Raw genomic sequence first — 12,188 nt, 5'->3', positions numbered from 1 at the left:
TAACATTATCATATCGTTATCGTGATATCATTTTTGGCCATATCGCCCAGCCCTATCTTGAACGATAGATACTCGATGCCAAATGGGCCATAGTATTGCATCCATAGCTATAATATAGAATATAGTTATAGCCCTGCAAACAAGGTGACCAACCCCATTGGTTTAATGCGTGGCAGCACATAGCCATATCCCGTTCCCTGCGTGGCAGAGAAAGAGTTAACATGCATTTACACCAGAAACACTTCAGATGGCTGCCATTGGTTTGAAAAAGCCTGGTGCACAGGCTCTACTGTCACTCACAGGCTCTACTGTCACTCACATACTCTACTGTCACTCACAGGCTCTACTGTCACAGGCTCTACTGTCACTCACAGACTCTGCTGTCACTCACAGGCTCTACTGTCACTCACAGGCTCTACTGTCACTCACAGGCTCTACTGTCACTCACAGGCTCTACTGTCACAGGCTCTACTGTCACTCACAGGCTCTACTGTCACTCACAGGCTCTACTGTCACTCACAGACTCTACTGTCACTCACAGACTCTACTGTCACTCACAGGCTCTACTGTCACATGCTCTACTGTCACTCACAGGCTCTACTGTCACAGGCTCTACTGTCACTCACAGGCTCTACTGTCACTCACAGGCTCTACTGTCACTCACAGGCTCTACTGTCACTCACAGACTCTACTGTCACAGACTCTACTGTCACTCACAGACTCTACTGTGACTCACAGGCTCTACTGTCACTCACAGGCTCTACTGTCTCAACTGTCACAGGCTCGACTGTCACTCACAGACTATTGTCACTCACAGGCTCTACTGTCACTCACAGGCTCTACTGTCTCAACTGTCACAGGCTCGACTGTCACTCACAGACTCTACTGTCACTCACAGGCTCTACTGTCGTGGGTAGTTCTCAGAATCAGCAGACAGTGAGAGTATGTGAACGTGTCTCTAAATGGTGAATTTTTATCCAAAGCGCTTTACATATGTTCTGTTCCTCACATTCACCCATTCACTCACACATTCACACACCATGCAAGGTGCCAACCTTCTGACTACCAGACGACCACTCTACCTCTTGAGCCCCCTCAGCGAATCTCTACCTTGGGATGATGTACTTCTTGCGAGGCTGCTTGACCTGGATGACTCCGGAGACGGTGAGGAGGATGATGACCAGGATGACGGTCACCCCGATGATGGAGAGGTTGGTGTGGTCCAGGTTGTCCAGTATACTGGCCGTCGTCTTCTCTGAGACCCAGTAGGACCGAGGGTTTACAAGAAACACATGGTTCACTTCTGACATAAGACTCTCTAAAAGGTCAAAGTTCAAACCGGTTCAATTTTGACCGGTGAACTCGCTCAACGCGCCCACACTCGTGTTCACGACAGATCAACATTTCACACAAAAGAAGATCTCGTGAGCAAATCTGACCAGAAAGTTTGGCGTGCGCTCCTTATTCAAAGGTGCTATAGATAAAAATGTTATGTAGAATTATACATCCACAGAGACTTTTGAAAGGTGCAGATTAAAAGTATTGATTTAAAAAAAAAATTGATTAATGAATTCATAATTTAGTTAAATTTATCCGCATTTAATGTCTTTATAAAGCTAGGTATTAGACTGACAGCGTATGCCTCTAGATAGGGAGGTGGCTGACGTCTGCGCTGCGGGCGTTCTAGCTCGGGAGAGCTGCTTGTGGAGTGTTCACCGCTGGCCATGGTTAATATCAATATTATATTTAGATATTACACTGATACCCTCCGGCTCGAAGGACCAATTGTAACTGAGGGGTACAATTCCCTGACTGTATTGAGAGTATGGTATTATTAAACCACTACTTAGCTATGTACTTTAATTACTGGCCATACAGTACACGGTATATCTGGTGAACACCCACACAAGAATACAACAATGACACCTAAAGTTCTAGTTGGAGGGATTTACTATTATAGCAACGATAGGTTACAGAATGAGAATTATTGAATTGCGCTTATATGGCGAAGAACACTTAAGTAGGTCAAGAGCGTAAGTCCATGAGCATATTAAGATGGGTATAACTGACACCACCTGTAGCATAAGAATTACATAAGGCACACTCGTAGTCAGCTGGAGATACTAAGGGGGTTCCCTCCGGTTGTAAGCCAGCAGGGGAGAGGAATGTTCTGGAGCAAAAGTCTGGATCAACGAAGAATAAAGAAGCTCCAGCTACGGGAGGCGGTACATTACTCCCTTGATCGGCAGACAAAAGCAGCAGCTATAATCCAGTATGCGCGACAGCATGGATGAAAGCCAGCCAGCCTCTTCCTATAGACGGGCTCGAGTGATGCTCCTCACGGGTAGATCCCACACAGCAGTGGGGTAGACGGTTCTCTGCTCCAGCAGCCACAGTACCAAAGGCAATATAATCCAGCCGGAAAAGGCTCTGCATTCGCCGGTGTAGATTCTCCGGTGCACTATACTTCACATTTAACTAGGTCGAACTGGACGTTATTTCACTAAGCTCTGACACTTTTACTATCCTATTCGCACGCGGTTCTAAGTGCTCTATTTAGACGCAAGGTTGCTCACTTCACTTGGTCGTTGACTCGTGATGAAGGCTTTACTAGTAATGAACGAAACGATACTTTGAACGAAGTGCTGCTGTTTCCACCTGTGCCGTATTTATACGTAAGGTGAATAATCTAGTGCCAACCTCAGTTCTGTCTCGTATTACTGCGCAAACCTGGACATGTTGAGACAAGCCTTAGCGGTGGCTTTGAACTCAAACTTGGGGGTATGGCCGTTGGCGCCTAGGGGTCGCTGTCCAATAGGAGAATGAATATTATGGTCTGGTTTGTACCTAGGTAAAGGGATATTCCGTGTATATATACAAAGAATATACAAGGGATATCAGATGATATACAAATATTATACAAGGGATCTCAAGCAATAAATATATATATTCGGTTTAATCTGACCCTTTGTAACAGATGTCATTTCTACCATCCAATCAACACATAACACATAACACACTCAGTAAGGATGAACTCCTCCCTTTCTAGTCGTTACATTTACTGGAGAAGTAACAGATTACTTTATTTTGGGAAAAACCCCATTACGTCACTAAACATTTATGCATGTCTGCAATGATCCAAATTCTACAGAAAGCAGATATAGCATATATATACATGTACAAATCAATATTCATATACTTAAACACTGATTGATATGCCCACACATCATATATGTATTTTGTAGTTTAAAATGTATAAAAGCTCTCTGCCTCATAACTGCAAGGGTTAACTCTGCAGGCAGCGATTCTCTGTCAAGGTCACATTCCTGGCTTCACAGAACAGTAAGAGAAGAGGCCTCTTCTCTTTCCATTCTCCAGGACTACACAATATATTGTAGTCTTACACAAGTTATTGTTTTTAGAGTCTATAGTTATAGTTCTTACAGTTTTACACAAGTAGGAGGAAGAATACAAAGACATTCTTCATAATTACTGACGCTTAAGTCATCTCTTAACATATGCTTAGATTTAAAACAGATATATATAATAAACATATGCTTAATCCTTTATATCTTACAAGTGACAGGGAGAACAGGATGTCATAATAAAAAGTGTCGCTAGTTGTTTGTGGCACTTCAACAAGTCCAAGTTGAGTTTTCCTTGTGTGTTCTTATTTTTGGCGTTTCTGTATTATTGTCTGGGCTCGCCAGCTGTTTGTAATTCAATCAAGGGTAGGATTTAAGTGTGGTCTGCCCTCACTTCATTGTGGAGTCATTGTCTCCTGTACCCTCACTTACTCCGTGTTCCCTTGCCCTTCGTGCCGCCCCTTGCCTTGTTTCATGTTCGTCTTTGCTGTAAGTAGTTTATATATCCCGTTTTCGTTCATCTTTGTTTTCCTGTCCCTTCAGTGTTGTTTTGTATGATTTTGTCGTCCTAGTAAACTTATTTTGATTTCCACGTATCCTACCGTCTCTGCCTCCTCTCTTCCCTCTGCAATTGCGTTCTCACCCTCACAGCACCCCTAATCCTAACAGAATGACTCCACCACCAAAGAACGCAGCAGAAAGGGTGGCCGATGCCATGAGGATCATCCGGAGCCTGATGGACGGTGACATGCAGAATTACTCACCGGCCAAGTGGGTGTTCTAGTTCCGGATGATCGACCGGGTCGCCACGGAGAGCCCGATAGACGAGCCAGCGATGCGGGACATAACTCCAGGTCACTTCCCTCATGGAGGGGTGTAGGTCGATGGCTAATACAGCTAGCCTGCCGACTAGTGTCAGGTTCACGGTCAGCCTAGAGCCCCTCACCGCCGTTGAGGCTGCTCAGATGTCCATCTCTGACCAGATGTCTTTAGCTGGCACAGCCCCGTCCGTTAGCTTCGCTCCTATAGCTAACCAGACGTATCCAGCTAGCACAGCTCCGCCCGTTAGCATCGCTCCTATAGCTAACCAGGCGTCTCCAGCTAGCACAGCTCCGCCCGTTAGCATTGCTCCTATAGCTAACCAGGAGTCCCCAGCTAGCACAGCTCCGCCCGTTAGCATCGCTCCTATAGCTAACCAGGCGTCCCCAGCTAGCACAGCTCCGCCCGTTAGCTTCGCTCCTACAGCTAACCAGGAGTCCCCAGCTAGCACAGCTCCGCCCATTAGCATCGCTCCTATAGCTAACCAGGCGTCCCCAGCTAGCACAGCTCCGCCCGTTAGCTTAGTTCCTGAGGCAATCCTGACATCCACAGCTAGCACAGCCCCGCCCGCTAGCTTCGTTCCTACAGCTAACCAGACGTCCACAGCTAGCACTGCCCCGCCCATTAGTTTCACTCCAGTAGCTAGCCAGGCTTCCCCAGCTAGCACAGTCCCCACTGCTAGCCTAATCTCCAGGTTCACGATCAGCCTAGTTCGTGAGACGGACCAGATGTCCACAGCTAGTACTGTCCAGCCCGGTAGCCTAGTCCCTACAGCTGTTTCAGGCCCCACGGTTAGCCTAGTTGCCGCAGTTCGCAAACCTCCAAGGCCTAGCAAGGCTCGGAGGGCAAGCGGGGCTAGTATCGCTAGCAAGGCCTCCACAGCTGATCCGGCCATCGCTGCCAGCCTGGTTCCGGTCAGCGCAGCTCCGGCTGTCACTGTTCCAGGTCCCTCATCGCCGGATCCTACGCCACGCCTCGCCGCCGAGACCGGTCCGGTCTCCGCGTCCTGCCCAGCCTCTACACCTGGCCCGGCTGCTACATCGGATCTCGGCTCCTCGACTGGTCCTGGCTCCCCGCCTGGTCCAGCCCTACGCCGTGATCGGCGCCCTGGTCCTCGCCGTGGTCTTCGCCATGGTCTGCGCTGGATCCTGCTCCGGGGGTCATCGCCGCCGCACCTCCATTCCAGCTCCCCTCTCCGGGTCTCGGCACCCATTCCCGCCCCCCATCGTCAGGCCTCTGTTCCCAGGTCCAGCTCCCCTCTCTGGGTCTCGGCACCCATTCCCACCCCCCCTCGTCGGGCCTCTGCTCCCAGCACCAGTTCTCCTCTCCGGCTCCCTGTTTCTTTCCCTGCCTCCCCTCTCCAGACCTCGGTTCCCATCCCCACCCCCCCTCTCCGGGCTTGTGCACCCGTTTTCAGCCCTCGGGGCTGCTATACCCCTCCTGGGTTTTTTGCTCAGGCTCCCGGCCCCAGGTCTCCGGTTCCTCTCCCTGGGTTCAGTCCGGGATCCCGGCTTCCTCCTTCGCCTGTGTCCGGACGTTATTCTCGGGGGTCTGGAAGCCCCCCGTTGAGGGGGAGGTACTGTTACGTCCCCAGGCCCAGCCCTTGCTGGGCCGGGCATGAGAATGACAGTGGACAGTTCCCCCCTCCTGACATTGATTCCCTACCTCCCTCTGGTGACCTAAGCCCGATGGTGCAGTCGGCCATCTTGTGTTGGTTTAGAGTTATTGAATTAGTTTCTAATTGTTTGTTATCCTCGGCTCTTCCCTCCCTTGTTTGATTTCGTCCTCCTGTCTGATTGTTGTATGTGATTATGCCTTTTGTGTCGAAGTTGAGTTTTCCTTGTGTGTTCATATTTTTGGCATTTCTGTATTATTGTCTGGGCTCGCCAGCTGTTTGTAATTCAATCAAGCGTAGTATTTAAGTGTGGTCTGCCCTCACTTCATTGTGGAGTCATTGTCTCCTGTACCCCCATTGTACCCTCACTTACTCCGTGTTCCCTTGCCCTTTGTGCCGCCCCTTGCCTTGTTTCATGTTCGTCTGTGCTGTAAGTAGTTTATATATCCCGTTTTCGTTCATCTTTGTTTTCCTGTCCCTTCAGTGTTGTTTTGTATGATTTTGTCGTCCTAGTAAACTTATTTTGATTTCTACGTATCCTACCGTCTCTGCCTCCTCTCTTCCCTCTGCAATTGCGTTCTCACCCTCACAGCACCCCTAATACTAACAGAGGAGAGGTTGTATTCGTATATGGTGGTTTAATTCCAGCTCAATATGGGTTTTACATGGGTTTTACTTCCCTCGTAATGCACAACACAGCTACCTGCTAATATGCTCGCTTCACGACAACCTAACGTCCGGTCCGTCCTCCAAAAACCACACCCCCAGCTAAACAGAGCTTATTATACCTGTGAACGGTCGGCTCTGGTGTGGGGGGCTAAGCGATTGTCGTTGAGTGACAGACGATCGCATCACCAGGCGACGTCGGTCGCCCGCCGTGTGCGGACCACTTTACTGATGCACTGCTCTGTTGTATGTTAAATACCCTGTTGTATGTCCGTTCTATTTTATAATTTTTAGCCTATTTTTAAACTGAATCCAACTGCACTTTGTTTTTACTCTGTCTATTATATTTTTATTATTTGTATTACTGAATGAAACTGTAAACAGAAAGGCCTATTGGAATGCTAGATCCTAATGTGAAACACTTTGATTTACCTTACCTTGCTACCTCTCTATCTTTTTTTTATGCTCGCTTATGCCTGTATTTTTCACTGTTGTGAAGCACTTTGAACTGCAACTTCTGTATGAAAAGTGCTATACAAATAAAGTTTATAATAATAATAATAATAATAATAATAATAATAATAATAATAATAATAATAATAATAATAATAATAATAATAATAATAATAATAATAATAATAACTATTAAATGATAAATGTGGTATGGAGGTACCTTTGCAGTGGTTCTCATCCCAGGGGTAGACACAGTTCTGGACCCCGTTACACTTCAGCGTGCTGTTGATGCACATGTTGCTGTGGCAGAAGAAGAACTCTGCTTCACACGGAGCTGCAACACAAACACACAACTTAAAGGTGCTATAGGTAACATTTGTATATAGAGTAATCATTTAAAAATATATATACATATAATAATAAATCCACAGAGCTTTTAGAAAGGTGCAGAAAAAATATATAATATATAATACAAAAATATTTATTAATGAATTTATCATAAAAAAAATTGGCGGGTCCAAAATTAATGTTGTTGTTTACATGTATCCTTTCCCTACTTCCCATTTCCCCCTGTGGAATGCACCTGATTGGAAAAATTATTGGGTCTTTTTTTAATGACTCAAGGGCATTGAAGGCATATATCATTTGTATTATTATTATTACATTTTTTGTATATAATAATACATCAGATTTATATAGCGCTTTTCCGAATGCTCAAAGACACTTTACAAAACAAACAATACAATACAATACAGTTTTAGTAGAGAGAAAATCAAATAAATTATATAAAAAGGTGAGAGAGGAAGGAGTTCATGGGTTGAAAGCAAGGGTAAAAAGGTGGATTTTGAAGGCTTTTTTAAATGATGAGAGAGAGTACCAAAGGATATGGTTGGGAAGGGCATTCCAGAGGGTGGGGGCAGCTGCAGCGAAGGCCCTGTCACCCCAGGTCCGGAGCTTAGTTCTGATAGGTTGGAGGAGGTTAGCATCTGCGGACCTGAGGCAGCAGGTAGGCGTGTGGTGGAGAAGGAGGTCAGAGAGGTAGGAGAGGGCCAGGTTGCTGAGGGCTTTGAAGGTGATGAGTAGAATTTTGAACTGAATCCTGTACATGATGGGGAGCCAGTGGAGATCGTGGAGGATGGGGGTGATGTGGTCAGAGCGGCGGGTGGAGGTGAGCATGCGAGCAGCAGAGTTTTGGACGTATTGTAGTTTATTGAGGATTTTGGTGGATGTCCCATACAGAACGCTGTTGCAATAGTCCAGTCGGGATGTGATAAGTGCGTGGGTCAGTGTTTTGGCAACAAAGAAGGATTGGTTTACGGAGGGAACTCGCACCTTGAAAAAGGCATGTCGCAAACTTGAACATAAAGGCCGTTTGACCAAACTCGAAGTGTACCGCCTTGCCTGGAATGATAGTTTACATAAATACAAAAAGGCACTCTCACTTGCCAAAACCTCATATTTTTCCAGGCTCATCAACGAAAACTAAATCAACTCGAAGTTTCTGTTTGATACAGTTGCAAGACGAAACAACCTACTGCACTAAATTATGCGATCTCTGCTTACGAAAGGTATATATGTGTATATATATTTTAAGGACTCACGTGCATGGAAGGTGGTGAAGAGGATCTTGAACTTGCTCTTCCTGCTGCCCTCGTCAGCCCACAGCCGCACCACACCCACCGAGGACACCAGCATGACGTCGTTGGCCACCGTGGAGCAGAACTTGGTCTTCAGGTGCTCCACGGAGCTGCTCCCGTCGTAGATCGCCACGAAGTTACGCTTGCACTCGTTGGAGTTGTGCATCTCGTACTCCAGGAAGCGCATGTAGATCTGTCGGGACATTCCATTCCATTAGATCTTCCGTTCATCTGTGCTAAGCTACTGTAGGTAACGTACAGCCGGCTAGCTTTCTGCTGGTCGCACTGAGAGGCAGTGTTGGGAAGGGGTTACACGCCATTGCTTTTCACAGTAACAAGTACTCTAACGCATTACTTTTTAAATTCAGTAACTCAATTACCGTTACCAAATGGTTCGTTACTGCGTTAATTTTCTGTAGATTGGTAGCGAGCAGTAGCGAGCTGCAGTGCAGTCCTGACTCCTGTGTCACATGGAGTCAGGACGGGCTTCGGGGCCTGTACTATGCGTGGGCGGGGCGTCGGGGCCTGTACTGTGCGGTGCACTACTGCGCATGCGATGTTGGGCTGGGGCTTCATAGTGCGCATGCGTGTGGAGCAAATATGTTTGTATGTACATTTCATACATTACATTTCGCAGAGTAAATTTAAGAGAATTTCAGTTTGAGTCAAATGTACTCAGTTTGAGTAAAATTTACTCTGCGAAATTTACTGTGTAGCTCTGGTTTAACATTCATTCTTCTTCGTTGAAAAATTACCAAATATGTCTTTCAGTGAAAATGTAAGTACCTTAGGCCGGGGCACCTTCGCTATTTTGGACATTAGGGCCTATTTTCCGTCTGTAATTTGCTTTAGTGGTGAGCTAACGTTAGCTAACGTACGCTCCGGGATTGCAGCTGGGGGCTAGTTCTGCACTAACCTAATGTTAGCTAGCTAACGCACGTTAGCTAATATTCCCTGTAAACACCCAACTAACGCTATGTGAATGTGAAGTTGCTATTATTTTGGCCCACATTTTGACTACTTTATTAATGAATAATGTTGAACTAATGTTAAAGCTATGTTAAACATGAACCATTCTCACAAGGTGTTCAACTTCACATTCTCTGTTATTGTCCACCGCAATACACATTGTCAATGTCATTGTAAAAAACACATGTGTTGCTTATTCAATCAAATCCCGGTTCATAGTGTGCACAATTGCATTTTTATAACCTTGAGCAACATTCCTCTATTTTAGTCCAAAATGATAAACATGACTTGATGCTTTTTTCTTACATAGTACTGTATATTTGTATGTCTCTAAATGTCTTGATGAATTGAACATTCATTTAAGTACCTGTATTATTCAGTACATTAAAATTAAACTTCTTCAACTTGAACCTGTGTGTATATGGTCATCTGTGTGTGATGGAGGAGATATGGTCAGCTGCCCGACAGAGCCTTTATCCACTCCTCTGACGGAGGCTGTGTATGTTTGAACTGTAAAACCCCACAGTCAGAGCTACTGTACCAGATCAGTCTGAACTGTAAAACACCACAGTCAGTTGCGGGGAGGAAACTGGAGGAAACCCACAAAGACACAGGGAGAACATGCCAACTCCACACAGAAAGTACCTGGATTCTAATCGAATATTTGCATATCTGTGGGGTCCTTATCAAAACAATCGCTTATCAAACCCATTGTGTTTACTGATATATACCATATAAACAATTAAGAGTGGGTGTCAGACAAGAGGGAAGACTGTCAGGTTTTAAACTGTGGATACCAAACAGAAGGTAAAGATGACTTTGAACTGTACAGTAACAGTAATCCAGAACTATTTCATTGCACTGTAAATAAACTGATTTTATAGTATGTCACATCAATGTCATTCATGTCTTTCACATTCTACTAAAACTGAATCAAACCATAAACCAGATGGCCTGTTGGGATGTTAGATCCTAATGTGAAAAACTGATTTTATGTCTAAGGAGAATACTGGTACTCATCACCAGTTCATTAATCTCTCATATATGTAACTCTAACCAGTTCATTAATTTCTCATCTATGTAACTAACCAGTTAATTAGTCTCTCCATCTATGTAACTCTAACTATATTTGCATAATCTGTATATGATTGAATTGATTGATTGAAAACTTTGATGAACAGATTGCAGAATGGGTACAGTACAGTACAGCTCAATACACACAATTATTATTATTATTATTATTATTATTATTATTATTATTATTATTATTATTATTATTATTATTATTATTATTATTATTATTATTATTATTATTATTATTATTATTATTATTATTATTATTATTATTATTATATATTAATTATTATTTGTAGATCTGGTATGTCATAAATGTCTAGATGTAACAGTACTGTCTATCTGTATGTCATATATGTTACGATGAATTGAAAATGGGGGACCCTGATGTAAACAAGACGAAAGTCTTGGTCTGCATCCCCATAACAATTGTGTGTATTGATTCTGCAATCTGTTAATAACATTTTCAATCAATCAATCACAAATGTAACAGTACTGTATCTGTATGTCATGTATGTCATAAATGTCATGATTAGATTAGATTAGATGAGGCGGTCAGGTGGCATAGCGGAGATTGTGCTTGTCACCAATGCAAGAGGCTGCATATTAGAGAAATACAGAAATGAGTAATGAGGATAAACAAAGTTATGTTATATTGTGTTATGTAGTGCTGTACTATATTCACTGCTGTCAAGTGAATTTTTTATATATTTTTTTAAATATAAGTAAAAGTATATTCTATATTGTAATATACTAAATTATGTTATATCTAGTAAAATTAATGGAAGAACAAATACAATACTGGGCGTTGTGGACAGCGACCCCTACAGTTCGGTCGGGGCGCCTGCACAGAGAGAGAAGCCGCCTATTCTCAGTCCTTGCCCCACAATGGTGGAATGAACTACCCATCCCAGTTAGGACAGCCGAATCCCGTCCAATCTTTCGCTGTCGACTAAAGACTCACTTCTTCAACCATTATCTGAAATGATAATAATAAAAAAAAAAAAAAAAAAAAAAAAAAAAAAAAAATCTAACCCTGACTAACCTTACTGTCATGCACTTGTCCTAATAAACTAACCTACACTGTAACACGCAACACTTTGATAAACATTGTTACTCAGCTGATAGAGTTGTACCCTTCTTGCTGTCTTGTCGTACAGAACTTGTAAGTCGCTTTGGATAAAAGCGTCAGCTAAATGACTAAATGTAAATGTAAATGTAAATGCACAGCGAGGGTAGGATCTGGAGGGAGGTAGTGTGACCTTCCACACGTTACACTCTCCCGGTGAGAATCTGCGCTGCCAGGCTGGCTGCCGGCTGGCTGCACATGCGTCGGAGGAAAGCATGTGACAGTCTCCGGCCTCCCGGACCAACAGTAGGGGGGAGTGCGCAACAACCAGGAAGGGGGTTGGGAATTGGCATAACGACTAACAGTGGGATGGGAGAAAAATCGGAAAAAGGAGGGGGGGGGGGGGGAGATAATAAAAAAATAAATAAAAAATGTCATTCATTCAATGCAAGAGGCGGCGGCTTGGGCCGATCGTCATACTAACTCGCTTGGCTGAGTTAGCGGGAGGGAAGTCGTGGGTG

The 12,188-nt window shown here is 44.4% G+C and overlaps 1 protein-coding gene across 1 annotated transcript in view; it reads right to left on the bottom strand.

The window, feature by feature from the left end:
- Positions 1-12,188, bottom strand: part of LOC311239327 (neuropilin and tolloid-like protein 1) — a gene marked incomplete at its 5' end in the record, with an annotated part of 105,015 nt that overhangs the window by 10,124 nt on the left and 82,703 nt on the right. Inside the window, 3 exons of the mRNA XM_084327633.1 lie at positions 1,111-1,255; positions 7,139-7,252; positions 8,520-8,748. Coding sequence (XP_084183759.1) covers positions 1,111-1,255; positions 7,139-7,252; positions 8,520-8,748 — 488 coding nt within the window. The remainder of the gene's footprint in view (positions 1-1,110; positions 1,256-7,138; positions 7,253-8,519; positions 8,749-12,188) is intronic.

Source organism: Notolepis coatsorum (assembly GCF_963971535.1).
Source record: "Notolepis coatsorum genome assembly, chromosome: 13".
In the NCBI taxonomy this organism is placed as follows: domain Eukaryota; kingdom Metazoa; phylum Chordata; class Actinopteri; order Aulopiformes; family Paralepididae; genus Notolepis; species Notolepis coatsorum.
This window is presented reverse-complemented; position numbering and strand designations above follow the sequence as displayed.